Raw genomic sequence first — 16301 nt, 5'->3', positions numbered from 1 at the left:
GGGCAGGGATAAAACATTGGACCGTATTTAATCCCGATTCTATTGGCCAGGGATGCATAGTGATATTGCTAAGCTATGTGCGGCATGTCCGGAGTGCCAGCTAACTAGTCCAAAAGGACAAAAACCAGCCCCTTTGGTTCCTCAACCCTTGGTGTCAGTTCCCTTTGAGAGGATTGGGGTAGACTTGGTAGGACCTCTAGAACCTTCTGCGAAAGGACACAGGTTTATCCTTGTAATAGTTGATTATGCAACAAGATATCCTGAGTCGTTCCCCCTGAGAACAGCAATGGCGAAGCAAGTAGCCAACAAGTTGTTGGAACTGTTCTCACGGGTTGGACTTCCCCAGGTTGAGTTGACAGACCAAGGTACAAATTTCATGGCTAAACTGATGCAGGATGTCTTAAAGTTACTAGAGGTCAAGTCTGTTCGGACATCGGTCTACCATCCACAGACTGACGGATTGGTGGAAAGATTTAACCGAACTCTAAAAGGGATGCTGAGGAAATTTGTAGATTCAGAGAAGAGAGCCTGGGATGAACTTCTCCCTTTTCTGCTGTTTGCAGTGCGGGAAGTTCCCCAGGCCTCCACGGGATTCTCTCCATTTAAATTGCTCTATGGCCGCCAACCCCGGGGTATCCTAGACCTCCTAAAGGAGTCCTGGGAGGAACAGAGGTTCCCTTCTAAGAATACCCTGCAATATGTACTAGACCTTAGGAAGCACCTAGATGTGGTCGGCCATTTTGCCAGGGAGAATCTTAGATCAGCCCAGGACAGTCAGGAGAGACATTACAATCAGAATGCTCGCATGAGAGTGTTTCACCCAGGAGACCAGGTTATGTTATTGTTACCCAGTTGCGAGAGTAAACTCCTGGCCAAATGGCAGGGCCCATTCAAAGTACTCCGCCGTACGGGTGATGTGGATTACGAGATCGCTCAACCATGGTCCAGGAAGGGTAAACAAATTTACCATGTGAACTTGCTGAAACCCTGGAAGATGCAGCGGTCTCTATTCATCCACACGGTGGAGGAGGAAACGGACTTGGGTCCTCAGCCTCCACGGGAGAACATCGTGAGTGACGATAAAATCCCAATGGGTAAACAGTTGTCCTCTGAACAAAAAGGGGACTTGTTAGCAATAATTACACAATTCCATGATGTTTTTTCTGATTTACCAGGACAAACTAACTTAATTTCCCATGCAATCGAGACAGCACCTGGGGTAAAAGTACGTTCCCATCCTTATAGGTTGCCTGAAAATCGTAGGGCTCTGGTAGAGAAGGAGATACAAGAAATGTTACACTTAGGAGTGATTGAGGAATCATGCAGTGAGTGGTGTAGTCCACTAATTATGGTCCCTAAACCCGATGGGAAGGTAAGATTTTGTGTGGACCTCCGAAAGGTCAATGCAGTATCCAAGTTTGACGCATATCCGATGCCAAGGGTGGACGAATTAATTGACGCCCTTGGTAAGGCGGAATATATATCCACGCTGGACTTGACAAAAGGATACTGGCAAATACCCTTAGAGGAAAAGTCCAAATGCAAAACAGCCTTTGCCACTCCCATGGGTTTATACCAGTTTGTGACAATGCCATTTGGACTGCATGGAGCCCCAGCCACATTTCAGAGACTCATGGATAAGGTACTGAGGCCCCATAGGAATTATGGCGCAGCCAACATGGATGACATTGTCATTTATAGTAAACACTGGCGGGCCTATCTAAATAGGCTGAAAGCAGTCCTCAAATCTCTGAGAGGCAGGGCTCACAGCCAACCCTAATAAATATGCCCTGGGTAAGGTGGAAACTAAATACTTAGGGTATGCAGTGGGAGGTGGAAAAGTAAGGCCACTAGTCGACAAGGTAGTTGCCCTGAAAGAAGTTCCGACCCCCCAAACAAAAACGCAGGTACGCTCTCTGCTGGGTTTAGCAGGGTACTACCGGCGGGTCATCCCCAACTATTCGGAAGTGGCAGCCCCTTTAACGGACCTCACAAAAAAGTGTGCCCCTACACAAGTGGTATGGTCAAGGGATTGTCAGAGAGCCTTTGAGGACATAAAAAGGTGTCTATCAGAGGGTCTCATCCTTAGAAGCCCGGACTTCAACAGCCCTTTTATAGTGCAAACAGATGCATCAGAGATAGGGCTAGGCCAGTACTGTCACAACAGTTTGAGGGAGTTGAACACCCTATCCTTTTCCTGAGTAGGAAATTGTTCCCGAGGGAAAAAAAACTACTCAGTGATTGAGAAGGAGTGCCTCGCAGTAAAGTGGGCAATCGAGGCTTTGAGGCATTACCTGGCAGGAGTCCATTTTACTTTGGTGATGGATCATGCTCCACTGAAGAGGTTAAATAGTATGAAGAATTCCAATGCTAGATTCACTAGGTGGTATATGGCCCTCCAACCCTTCTCATTTGAGATTCAGCACAGGCCGAGAAAAGAGAATGCAAATGCTGACTTCTTTTCTAGAGAAGGGGTGGATGGTCGGGCTTCAGCCGTGCGTAGCCCCAGCCACACACTAACAGGGGAGGAATGTGACAGGGTAAATAAAAGCCACCAGCTATATGCCTGGAAAACCTATGTCTAGTCTGCAGTGCAGCAGTGACTAGGTTAACTTCAGCTGGGTACCTCAGGACAATTAGTTGGATCCCAGCTGCCTAATCAAGGTGTGTTAAAACCCCAGGCTGTAGACACATTGGTGCTGGCTGTTGAGGAGAGAGGAGTAAGCTACTGAAGAGATTACTGAAACAAGGTCTGTTATCAAAGTACATGAATTATGAACTGTCTGTCTCCTGCATAGAAAAGGGTAGCTGCCTGATTTTTACACTGTCTGCTAAAGAGAAACTGTTTTGTTTTGTCTGCTGAAGAAAAAGCCAGTTTTCTTTTTGTTTGCTGATGAAAAGCTATTTTTGTTTTTGTGTGCTGTATATATTTTAAGGCTAAATAAATAAGCCTTGTCAAGAAACCCACGTGTGTAGTTGCATGTACCCTGCAACAGCCATATATTAGGGTTCACCCCTTTCTTAGTAAGAGCCGTAATGGGTGCAACCAGCTTGGAGAAATTCCTGATAAATTGTCGGTAGTAGTTGGCAAACCCAAGAAATCATTGAGTTCGTTTGAGGCCTATCGTTAAAAGCCAATCCAGCACTGCCAATACCTTTGCAGGATCCATCTCAAACCCAAGGGAAGAGATGAAATACCCAAGGAAGGAAATCTTCTTCTGTTCGAACTGACATTTCTCGAGCTTGGCGAAGAGGGAGTGGGCCCGAAGTCTTTGGAGGATCAGTCTAACTTGTGCCCAATGTTTGGACAAGGAACTGGAATAAATAAGGATTTCATCCAGATATACCACGAGAATTTGGTAGAGTAGATCCCTGAAAATCTCATTGATGAAATTTTGAAATACGGCCGGTGATATTCGTAGTGGCCATCATGGGTATTAAAGGCTGTCTCCCACTCATCACCCTCTCTGATCCAAATTAAATTGTAAGCTCCTCGAAGATCCAGTTTGGTGAAGATCGTAGCCTTGCGTAAGCGGTTGAACAGTTCAGGAATGAAGCATAGAGGATACCTTTTTTTTTACGGTGATTTTATTTAGGCTTCAGTAATCGATACATGGCCTGAGAGAACTGTCTTTTTGGAAACAAAGAAGAAACCCGCACCAGCGTGGGAACATGATTTGCGAATAAACCCACGCTGAAGGTTCTCCAAAATGTATTCCCACATAGCCTTGGTTTCTGGTTCCGAAAGGGGGTAAGTATGGCCTCGAGGAGGGATGGCCCCTGGGAGCAGGTCGATTGCACAATTGTAAGGTCGGTGTGGCGGTAACTCCTCTGCCTGTTTTTTTTTCGAATACGTTGGCAAACTCCTGGTAAGAAACAGGAAGTCTCTTTAGGTAGCCGAACCTCTGAGATAGTGTGAGACACCAGAAGACAAGATCATGGCAATGTTGTCCCCAGGCTGTCACTTGATTGGTCGCCCAATCGATCTTAGGGTTGTGGTGCTGCAACCAGTTAAGTGCTAGGACCACTGAAGTCGAGGGAGAGCAAATGACATAGAATGACATTGTCTCTATGTGAAGTGCCCCAGCAAAGGATTAGTCTCAAGGGTGATGGTCCCAGGTATCAGAGGTCTTCCATCAATTGCCACTACCGCTAACGGAAACTCCCTAGTACATAGAGGAAGGGAGTGGAGTTCCGCAAATGCATGATAAATGAAATTCCCTGCAGCTCCTGAATTTACAAAAGCCTGAGTGAATATGGAGGCTGGTCCCCAGGAGAGTGAAACCGGCAGGAGCAACTGTGAAGGTTGAGATGGAGAAGGAATAGAAGGAATGCCCAGAGAATATTCCTCTATCTTCACTGGGCACTGGAGTTTTCCCGATTTAGAACAATTTCGGGCAAGCTGAATTATTGGGGTTTTTGAGGACTGGTCTCGCTCGGTCTGTCGTTCTCGCATCTGGAGTTCTATTCTGATACAGAGAGCAATTAATTCCTCCAGATCCTTGGGGGTGTCCCAGCAAGTCAGTTCGGCCTTTAAACAATCTGAAAGCCCCTGCCAAAAATGCTGCCCGCAGAGCTTCATTGTTCTAGCCCGTCTCCGCAGCAAGGGTTCGGAATTCAATGGCATACTGGCTCACAGTACGGGTTCCTTGCCGGATTCGAAGGAGCGAAGCAGAAGACCCGCGACTGGTGCGTCAAAAACTCTTTTGAATGTTTGGAGAAAGGTAGCGGTGTCGTTAACCAGTGGGGATTCCTTTTCCCAGAGAGGGGAGGTCCAGGCCAGTCCAGTTGGCACTCTATCTGGCTACCGGAGGACAGTCACGCGAGCAGCGCTGCTATAGACGGATGACGTCACAACCCGGAAGTGCCTGCCGCAACGGAGGTTTGGAGGAGGATTGAAGCTGCCGTGCATGTCCCAGAGACAGGGCTGCTTCTTTGAGAACTGAAAACACGGGACACTAGTCATCTCATAAAGACTCCCCCCAATTGATGCTACAGAACCTGGCACCACAGAGGGTTCCTGCTGGTGAAATCCAAACCGGTTTCCACTGATGACATCTGTTGGTGTATGGGTAACATATCCCTAACATGCTCACTTGTATTTAACTTGATGTACGCACATTACTTACCTTATTGAATTTTTTAATTAATATATTTAATGCACTATGAGCGTTGTGCGCTGTGTTTTTTTGTCTATTTGTCTAACGTTCTAGGGGGTGCTCTGAGCCATCCCTGGTACCACAGCTGCAGACGCTCCATTTAGAATTGATGAAAATAGGTCACGTATTTTACTTATTTTTTATCACTAATTAATCACATCACGTGTGTGTTAGAATTTAATAGTTGCGCACTTTCTCTTCACCTTGTCAAAGCCTCATCTGTCAGTAGGGAAATGACGTAGGCTACCCTGGATCGGTGGGTGCAGAACATGGAGGGCTGGAGTTCAAACTGAATCGAACACTGGTTCAAAAATCCTCTACAAGTCAAAGGTTCCCCTCCATACTATAGAAGCATCGGGATCCGTGGTTTCCTGCACGTATGGGGATGATGGAGCTGGCGCTGGAGACGCTGCCAGCAATGGTGGTGTAGGGGTAGAACCCACCTGGAGTGTATCCAGCTGAGTGAAAATGTCCTGAAGCCGGCTAGAAATGAGTGCCACCTTTTAGTTTTGCTGGACCTCAGCAGGGTCCATGTTAGGCTGAGCAAAATGTGATGGTGCTCGTCTCCAATCACGAAGCGGGTGCGCAGGGCTGAAGTAGGGATGCAGAATAACTGACCAGAGCCCAGGGACAGAGTCCTGTTAGAGTATCCGTAATTTGTAAGCAGGCAGGAGGTCAAGGCTGGCGACAGTGGTGCAAAGTCCAGTAAACAGGCAAAGGGTCAGGGCAGGCAGAAAGAAGCAAGGTCGGAGTCACGGTCCAGGGTCAGCAACAGGGAAATCCAAACAGACAAAAGAATAAAGCGTGACAGCGTAGACAACAGGAACTGCAAACGTTAGAACCTTGCTCGGCAACTCCCACCAGGAAGTGTAGCCTTATATAGCAGGCTGCCAGTAACCAAAATAGCCAAATTAAGCAGAAAGGGCAGGCAACCTGGAAAACCCGAACTGGCAGCAAAACCCCGCATGGATAGAGCAGAATCCGGGGGGAAAATAAAAATTATCCGGCCAGGTAGGTTTGAAGTACCTGCAGCCGGCAGTGGCGGAGGGAGAGGAGGACCGCATCCTGCAGTGTTCAGCAGCCGGTGGCAGTGGGAGAAGAGGACCATGTGAACAGAGCAGGAGTGACACAGGAGGATAGCAGGGGAGGAGCACACCCCAGCAGTCTGACCCAGAAAGTCTTCTGACTTCCGCTGTCTGACATTGCTACAACGCAGCTCCTCCCTAGCCTTCTTCCTGTGCCGCTCCTGCTCTGTTCAGATGGTCCTGTTCTCCTTCAAGTGCCGGCTGCAGGTATTTCTCCTCTGCTGCTCTGCTACTTCCATTCTCCAGAAGGAGGACCGAGGGAGCAGCCCAGGTCGTAAATACCCAGCACCAGGTTCTAGAGCCCTGGGCCGGTTCCAGGTAATTTCCGGGAAGCTTAAATATGGCCGGGTACCGGGTAACTTCCAGGTACATCACTAATGATAATGTTATATTTTGTCATGCCTAACTTGATATCTTGAGAAACCTGTTTGTTATATCAGCAGTCTGTAAAACGTGGGAGATCCTTAACAAAACACAAACTTTGAGGACCTATGCACTCGTATTGTGAGTAGTGTGTACCTAATGTTTGCATACTGTAAGCTCTAATTTGCTACATCAGCTACTGTATCTGTAATTGAAAGTTAGCTCGTTAAATCTATTCTCTAACATACTGTCATTAACATCCTAGATTGGTATCATCACTAAAACTCTCTGAAGCATTTCACAGAGCCCCGGAACTCCGTGACCTGCTTTAACAGTTAAATATTGCCTACCCCTCTCGTTTGTATTGTATTGTATGTCTTTATTTATATGGCGCCAAAAGTGTACTCTGCGCTTAACAAAGAATACAGTACAGGGAATAATAATACAATAAGTGCAACAAAATCAGACAATAGGAAAGGAAATCCCTGCCCTGGGGAGCTTACAATCTAAGGTTTGAGGGGAACTTACAGATACAACAGGTGAGGGAATAAGTGCTGTAGATGGCTGTGCTTGGCCACAATGGGTGGTAGGAGTGACTGGGTGTGGGACAATAGCCATGAGTGCAGGCTATTGGGATGCTTGATTTGTGGGGCGAGTTTTAATGGTAGTAAGTATTAAATGAAAAGGTTGACACAATTTGCATGGGAGGAGATGGCAGTGAGGCATGAATGAGAGCAAGTGTATTTAAAAAATAATACATTTTTAGATTTGTACAGTATACCTGTCATACGACTGTCATTAAGATTTATTTACAGAAGTAATTTGTCAGTTGAACAAACGCGTTGACGCGTTTCACATTACAGTATGTACAGTTTGAAAGGACTGTTCAAGTAAGACTGAAAGACATCAAAAGTGCTAGGTCACATAGAAAAAAAGAAAAAACAAAGCCAAGAGAAGACAAAAAACAAGTGGCGGAGAACGTTTAGAAGTCAAAAGTGCCTTGTTTGTGTGGAACCAAAAGGTTGTGTGGAACCAAAAAAAATAGCAAAATAATACTATTGGCTAAAATTCTTAAAGCTGCAAACCAAGCAATATCCTACGTGTGTTGTTTTTAATAAATCAGTTCTGTACTATGAGAAAATACTTGTAGCATTTAAAAAAAAAATGTCAGTGACATTTTAATGTATTTAGTGAACCCCGAGCCGAATCTTTGCCGATCGATTGGTAATTTAGCTCATTAATTATCCTCGTGTGGTATTGATGCCCATATTAAAGGGATTTTTTTTTTTTTTTTCGGCATCTTGGACTGCTGCTTTAAACTAGTTGTTCACTAAATTATCCAAGCATTGAATTTGTCATGCTGCCTTCTTTATGTAAGTATACTATATGTTCCTAAGCAAAAGGAGAAAGAAATCTTATATAATGAAGCTGCAATGAATTCTTTATAAATCCTATTTCACAGCATTTGGTACCCAAGTTTGAATAATGTTAATATAATAAACTAAAGGTGTAGTGCAATTGATCAGCTTTATGGCTCAATGCATTGTGATACATATTGGACAAGTGTTTTTGAACTGCATATGGTTTCCATAAAAGTTGCTGAAGTGACTGCTGTATAAGTGCATAGGACAGTGTTTCTCAACCTTTTTTCACCATGCCCCCTTTTCATAAACATAAAAATCTCATGCCCTGCTTCAAACCCGCCTGCCCCAATAATTTTATTTAAAACTTTTAAATATCGCGACTAAAAACAAATCAAAGCATTTGTAAATTTAGACAAAAATATTTATCTCCACATTCGCTTTTTTTTAACATTAAACACACATTATTCGCTTCAATTGCCACAGTATCAGGGTGCCAATGTGGGCGTTGAGGTTGAATGCCACGAGTTTTTGGATTCTGAGCGTTGTGGAGGAGCACAGCGTTGATCACTTTCAACGTCGAGCCTGTAGCGCTGCTTGGTGTTTTTTAGCCACAAGTGCAGAAAAAACAGCTTTGATGTATTTTTGGACTAAAATACTAATGTTTATTATGAAATAAAACATGAACTGATCCTTAAAGAGAAATAAATGTTTTAGCTGTATACCACATACCACAGTGGAAGAAGGAGCGGCTCAGTGAGTAAAGACACTGACAGTAAACAATGACACTGAGTTTGAAGCCCGGGAACCTGGTTAAATTCCTCATGTCCACTCCTTGTGACCTTGGGCAAGTCACTTTATCTGTGCATATGTTCTTTGATGTGTTCAAATCACTCCTTACTCTGTGGCAATTAGCCACTTTTTCTCACAATCATTAGGATTTGATTTAAACTATTACATTTAAATAATAAAAAAATAGCTGTCTTTCTTTAATTACACGAAATGGTTACAACACACGTTTGTTGTATATATGTTCACTTGACATGTCTACCTATTTTATTTACACTATGCATTAAAAGTTAAATTTTTATGATCTTATCATTATCCATATTCCCCTTGAGTGGGCAGCACTTACGGGTTTCTCTTCTTTTTGCTTTAAGTCACTTTATCTCCCTGTGCCGCAGGCACCAAAAAAATAGATTGTAAGCTCATCTGGGCAGGGACTGTGTCTGTAACATTCCTATGTGCTGCGTTCTGTGCACTATACTGTAATTGTGATGAGCTTTGAGTCCCATTGGGAGAAGAGTGCTATATGAAATAAAGTTATCAAAGTTAATCATAAATCCTGTGGTTTTAATGCAGCGTTACAGCAGTGTAGGTCTTTCAGAGCGCGTGGTTCAAGTGGGCAGTTTTGAAGACTACTTCCACATGGAAGCTATTTAAATGCATTTCCATGAGACTTCCCTCTATTTCCATAAAACTGCTGTATGGTTGCGGCTGCTGCTTCTTCCGCCTTCTGCTTTTTCGGACGCAGTCCGAATGGCTGACTCTACCCCATAAACCTTTAACAGCGCAAAGCCAATGCAATTAACTTCAAATGTCAATGGTCTGGAATACTCTTCATGAGCATGTAAACTCTAATAGCAACAACCTGAGCTGCTTGTTCGATATTGTACTTCCCCCGTGTTTTCTTACTTTCACAGATGACATCTGCAAAGTGGGTTCATCAAATAGTCAGGTCCTCCTAGTTACCCTGTAGTTTGAATAATTATTTGTTTCAATGTCAGTGACATGCTTTGGGTGTCTTCCAATTGGGCCATTCGTTTAGACCTGTACCTAGTACAGGACAAGATGCTGACACTACTGCTTTAAGTAAATATTGCTTTCTTCCTGATCACAACGGGACAATCCTTTTGATAATAGCACAACGTTTCCAGAAATCTGTAGGTATTGCTTGAAATCACCAGGGAAACTTGGCAAACGTGTGTTTCTTTATTTTTACCAAGGAAAAATTTTAGTTTAGGGGTTAGAAGGGTTCATGATATCCCCATATAGTGCATTTAGTACAATTTTGCATAGCTGTATGTAGGTGAAAGAGTAAGGGCATGCGTTTAAATGCATGTTTATTGTTCAGACTAGGTCATGAAAGATTGCGTGCACAACCGTAAGATACATTTCACCTAAACACCATTTGTAATAATTTTTTTCGTAAAGTGGGGTTTACCTTGTCCTCAATTAAATTAACCCATGTGTTTGTAATGTTGGGATTCCAATACTGAAGAAATATATATTTGTTAGTCATGTTACTATTACTTATAAACATGCAAATCACAGTGTTATAGTACATTGTGCATTTAAACAGCCTTCCACTTAGCAGTATTCATAGAAATATATGAAATAATTGTTGGCAACCCTCACTTTGAAAGAACAGGAAATTCATTTGAGTTCATTAAAGTGCCACTGGTTTCCCATTTACCAGTCTCTAGTATTTTATGTACAGCTCCAGCATGGATTGTAATGTCGTCCAAGAGTTACTTGCAAGGATGTGTGACTGTTTGCAGCATGACAGTAGCAAATGGATACTCTCAGCCAGCCAATTTATATGTCTGAATCCCTTTCCCCTGTTGTGTAGCAGATGTATTTCCACAATTTATGTGTGTCAGAGCTGTGTGTCATGTACTTTTAGTTTTTTTCTTTATTTATCTTTTGTTTATCCTTTTTCCACAGACAAAACTTGCCAATGGCACTTCCAGCATGATCGTGCCCAAGCAGAGAAAGCTGTCTGCAAACTATGAGAAAGAGAAAGAGCTATGCGTCAAGTTTTTTGAACGGTGGTCGGAGTGTGATCAAGTGGGGTTTGTTGAACATCTGATATCCCGGATGTGCCACTACCAGCATGGACATATAAATACATACCTGAAACCAATGCTACAAAGGGATTTTATCACTGCACTTCCAGGTACTGTGTGTGAATTGCAGACATAGTTATCGTATGCGTACATGGGAATCTAAATAAAGCAAAGGGCTGCGTATGATACTGTATGAATCCACTTATTGCTCTGAGAATGTTAGCAAGTTTCATATACACACTGCACGTTCTATGTTTCACGAAGCTACAGTAAACCACACACCCCACAAATCTGTAACTAATGTCCAGAGTTACCATTGGAATCCCACTGCGATAATCCTCCACTGCAGAAAAAGGGGGTATAAAGGTGCTGTGCTTCAAAAAGATTACAAAGAAAGAAATCCACTTATTTAAGCAAAACTGCAGTGCACCCCATAAATTATGGGAACACAATTCATCATAAAGACAATTTCCATACCTACGCAGACAACCTTTATCTCCAAATGTACAAGGACATAGAATATGGACACACACTGCAGGTGGCTAGTGGGTTAGTGGTCTCCATATGGATAGAGCAGAGCAAGCTTACTGTAAAAGGCTGGATTTAAGTAAGAGGGGATGTGGTTTTATTTATCAATATAGTGGCATAGAAAGTAGTGGTCTGCGCTTTTTTTTAAAAAAAATGGAATATATTAAACATTGAGGAACAGCTCTTTTGACCATATTTTAAAAGAATACAATTTTTTATGCTTAAAATACAGAATGGAAATAGGCCTCCCAAAATGAATCAACGTTTCTTTTATTAGAAAGTAGAATTAGAAGTGCTAATCCAGTTTAATTTATTACGGTAAGCTCACTCATTACGAACAATACTAGCAGTTTTTTATTTCTACAATGTTCTGGAGTGCCGTTGAGGTGTGACCAAAAAGCTAAAGGCAAAAAAACACGATTAATGGACAGTTAAATTTACTTAAATACAACATTTCATAAATTATTAACCCTATCTTATTGATTACATTGTGATGCATAAAAGGCTCCACATCTTTAACTGTTTCTACAGTAATATTTCATTTAAATTGGGGTTTTAGTTCCATATATGTTGGACAAAATATGCCAAGCTTGTCCACCATGTCAAGGAAACCCCAGATCAGAGCAGTCCTAATTTATAATTTCATTAATGTTGTACCATCTCTGATCTGAATTCCTCCTCTTCTCTTTCATTTTCACGGAGGAGGACTCTGACCTGCAAACATAACTGTCTTATACCTTGCTGTTAAAAGGCCACCTGGGAGTTGGTAGGTGGGGAGTTTAGAAGGTGGTCACCAGACTTCCAAAATACTAATCCAGTAAGTGAGCAAGTCATAATGTACTGGTACTCTAGGGTTGTAAAACAAAAATAGGGGTACTCAGCACATGATATTACCATCACACTTCAACCACTGATTACAAATAGACATATAGTACAGCAATCCCTCAATATACGCAACAGATATGTACCTGAAAGTTGTCCATAAACCGAAATTCTGTATATCGAACCCCATTTTCCCATTGCCTTCCATTATATAATTGGAGATGCGTTCCTGCGAAAAACATTTTGGACCCAAGACATAATAAAATCACACTTTTAAGCATATATTTAATTAGAAAAACGATAATTTTATGATAACATAATAATAATGATCAAAATAAGTAGCAAAATAAAAATGTTGTACTTACCAGAAACTGTGGTGATCACCGTGTGAGGTGGTGGTGGTGCAGGGAGATGTGGTGATCACCGTGTCAGGTGGTGGTGATACGGGAAGATGTTATCACCATGTGAGGTGGTGGTGCAGGGAGAGGTGGTGATCACCGTGTGAGGTGGTGGCGGTGCAGGTTATCATTGTATGAGGTGGTGGGGGTGCAGGGAGATGTGGTCATCATCGTGTGAGATGGTGGTGCAGGGTGATGTGGTGATCACCGTTGGAAGTGGTGGTGCAGGGAGATGTGGTGATCACTGTGTGAGGTGGTGATGTGGGGAGATGTGGTGATCACCATGTGAGGTGGTGGTGCAGGGAGATGGGGTTATCACTGTGTGAGGTGGTGATATGGGGAGATGTGGTGATCACTGTGTGAGTTGGTGGTGCAGGGAGATATGTTCATCACCATGTGACGTGGTGGCGCTACAGGGAGATGTGGTTATCACCATGTGAGGTTGTGGTGCAGGGAGATGTGGTGATCACCATGTGAGGTGGTGCAGGGAGATGGGATGATCACCGTGTCACTTGGTGGCGGTGCAGGGAGATGTGGTCATCATCGTGTGAGATGGTGCTACAGGGAGATGTGGTTATCGCCATGTGAGGTTGTGGTGCAGGGAGATGTGGTGATCACCATGTGAGGTGGTGCAGGGAGATGGGATGATCACTGTGTCACTTGGTGGCGGTGCAGAGAGATGTGGTCATCATCGTGTGAGATGGTGGTGGTGCAGGGAGATGTGGTGATCAGCGTTGGAGGTGGTGGTGGTGCAGGGAGATGTGGTGATCAGCGTTGGAGGTGGTGGTGATGCAGGGAGATGTGGTGTTCACTGTGTGAGGTGGTGGTGCATGGAGATGGGGTGATCACCATGTGAGGTGGTGGTGCAGGGAGATGGGGTGATCACCGTGTGAGGTGGTGGTGCAGGGAGATGGGGTGATCACCGTGTGAGGTGGTGGTGCTGGGAGATGTGGTGATCGCTGTGTGAGGTTCAAAGTGTATATAGTTTTTAGCAGCATCTACAAATGAAACATACTGAAAGATAAAAAATGGAAAGTGGTGCACGGGAACAAAGAGGAACCCTAATTTCCTCCAAATTTACAATACATAACATGAGGGGAGTTACCAGCACTCTACTAGAGATACGATGGCAACAATGTTTGTCAGAAAAACGTAATATTTACAGTATAATCGACATTACGTAGAACAAACATACACATAAATATACATGGATAATATTGTAAACTAATTATCATAACAAGAAATGCAAAAAATAGCAAAGCCCAATAATATAACTCAAAGAACTAAGTAGCTCACAGTAATCAAATCATATACAAGAGTGGTGTGAACAATATAATCAACACAGGAGACACTATGAAGTAGACAGGGAAAAAAGGGGAAGGGGGTAGAGGAAAAACAGGGTAATAAGGGGGGCAATGTTTCGGGGCTCCTACCCCCTTCTTCAGACCCGTCCCTAGAATCAGTTAAATCTAGGTATTTCCCTTTTTCCCTGTAAAGAAACAAGTGCTCCGAGACATACCAAAAAAACCTAAATAATGCAATTTAAGAATAAAGAACCATATGTTGAAAAAAAATCCCAAAATGGGAGACAGAGCACAAAAATAATTTAAATTACTGAAGTGCTATTGGCATACAGATAGGCTGTCACATATGCAGAAGCTATGTCCTGAAAATATTCTAGAGATTAGTATACCAGAGAACCAGTCTGTTCCTTATAATAAGGTATACACAACGCTATATTTTTTCAACCTATGGTTCTGAGTGTCCAGCGGCTCTGGCGAAGTGTCCCCCAGTGGCTAAACGCCGGTGGCAACTTGGTCACATTGAGACGGTCCTGACCAAATGTCCTATTCCGATCGAGGGATGCCTGAAATACTATCAAAGGCAGGGGTGCGCAAACTTTTTTTGTTTGCACCCCCCTGTCTGCTCTCCCCCCTTGCTGGCTCCCCCCTCCTTAACTGCTCTCTGACATGGGTGGCGTCATATGACGTCACAATGTCATGTGACATCGAGTTGCCATGGCAACGCGCTGCCATTTGACCCCACGTTGTCATGGCGACGTATCGACGGAGAGAAAGTAAGAGAGAGTAACAGAGGCCTTGCGCACTCCCCTGGCATTTAATTTAAATGTGGGGAAGAGCGCGGGGCCTCTGTAAGCACCGCACCTCCTCCTCCCCAGAAAATCTCACGGGCGCGCCCCCAGTTTGTGCACCCCTGATCTAAGGTAACTTGCCTTAGTGGTTGCAGCTGTGAGACTGTTACATTTTGTTTAAGCTGTATTTTACAATACTGCATTTGAGGGTTAAACTCTTGCATAACTCGCGTTTCAATTGTTTAAAAAAAGGAAACTATTTCAAGCATTGCTGTATCTAAATAATTTATGTGTGTGTGTATAGCTCATGTTTAGATTTTTAAATTGATTAAGGAAGGTCTGTGTGCTATTTCATAGAACATTTATCAGAATCAGATGATGCATACCCTCCCTGTGTTTAAATGTGAGTATGTGACTGGCGCCCGCTCTATTCACTGCTGTGTGAGGAATGTTAAAGGATCACTGTAATGGTTTGAAGAAGGGGAGTTTGATAGTACAGTAGCTCTTATATTCTTTTAACTCCCCTCAGAGGAAAGGCAGAATATACTGATCATGCAACTAAAATGTGACCTGTACAGAAATAACCTCCTGCCTTTTATTATTTCACTCACTGCTGAACAGCCTCACGCCGAGGTTATTAGTGCAACTATCCTGTTTTATAGGCATCTATTCCATTGAGACTTCAGCGTAGATTAGGCTTGAGTGGGTGGTTGCGAATTTTAATAGCAAAGCTCATCTATTCTAAAGAGTGTATAAAGAACCCCCTACTGCATTTAAATGTATATCCAGTAATACATCCACTGGGCTGTTAATCATGTTGTTCGACTGCCCCTTCATCTGGAGTTCGTTTCTTGCATGTCCCTGTAAGAATACTGAAAACCCCTTGTATATCGCTTCTATTCACGAAGACTAATTGCACGGCTTTGTGATCTGTGTTAAAGCTATTTTGAATTTATTTTAAAGACCTATTTTCTTCTAACAAGTTTGCCATAATAGATGTTCCTTTACAGTATTGTCTATTAACTGTTACTGTACTATACTTCCTGATGTTATGCTGAACTCGAAGTGCAGGTTATGTTTTTATCCATTTACTGTAGCAGTGTTATACCCATATTTACCAAACAATACAATGTCTTCACTTGAATCTGCCATTAGCTATGTTATGACTTAGCATGGTTAAATAAATCTGCCTTATGTTTTAGGGTTTTTTTCTGGCTAATGCCTCAATATCCATTAATTCTGCTTTTTTTAACGTTTCACTAGGAAACCTCTGAATATCTTTCCTCTCCATAACTCTCAGCAATGATTTTTTCTTTTCACACAGCGCGTGGACTTGATCATATAGCAGAGAATATTCTTTCATACCTAGATGCCAGATCATTGTGCTCTGCAGAGCTGGTATGCAAGGAGTGGTACCGAGTAACATCAGATGGCATGTTGTGGAAGAAACTCATTGAGAGGATGGTCAGGACAGACTCTCTTTGGCGAGGGCTGGCAGAGAGAAGAGGGTGGTAAGCAAGTTTTGTAAGCTTTTTTATTTTCATCATACAGTAGGTTTTAATGCTGAATATTCAGTGGTGCTTCATATTTGTCGAAATAACCTTGTGTTATAGGGGTTGCTTATCCTGCCGACTACGCCAAATG

General features: G+C 43.1%; 1 protein-coding gene across 8 annotated transcripts in view; it reads left to right on the top strand.

Annotated features, from left to right (window-relative positions):
- The window catches only part of BTRC (beta-transducin repeat containing E3 ubiquitin protein ligase), a 153716-nt gene that overhangs the window by 104002 nt on the left and 33413 nt on the right, over window positions 1-16301 (top strand). For all 8 annotated transcript variants that reach the window (XR_012803585.1, XM_075612441.1, XM_075612440.1 and 5 more), the window contains 2 exons: window positions 10696-10927; window positions 15982-16168. Coding sequence is in view for 7 of the 8 variants with exons in the window: in XM_075612441.1 (XP_075468556.1) it covers window positions 10696-10927; window positions 15982-16168 (419 nt within the window). In the remaining variant the exon portion in view is untranslated. The remainder of the gene's footprint in view (window positions 1-10695; window positions 10928-15981; window positions 16169-16301) is intronic.

This window comes from Ascaphus truei, chromosome 8 (assembly GCF_040206685.1).
Source record: "Ascaphus truei isolate aAscTru1 chromosome 8, aAscTru1.hap1, whole genome shotgun sequence".
Lineage (NCBI taxonomy): Eukaryota > Metazoa > Chordata > Amphibia > Anura > Ascaphidae > Ascaphus > Ascaphus truei.
This window is presented reverse-complemented; position numbering and strand designations above follow the sequence as displayed.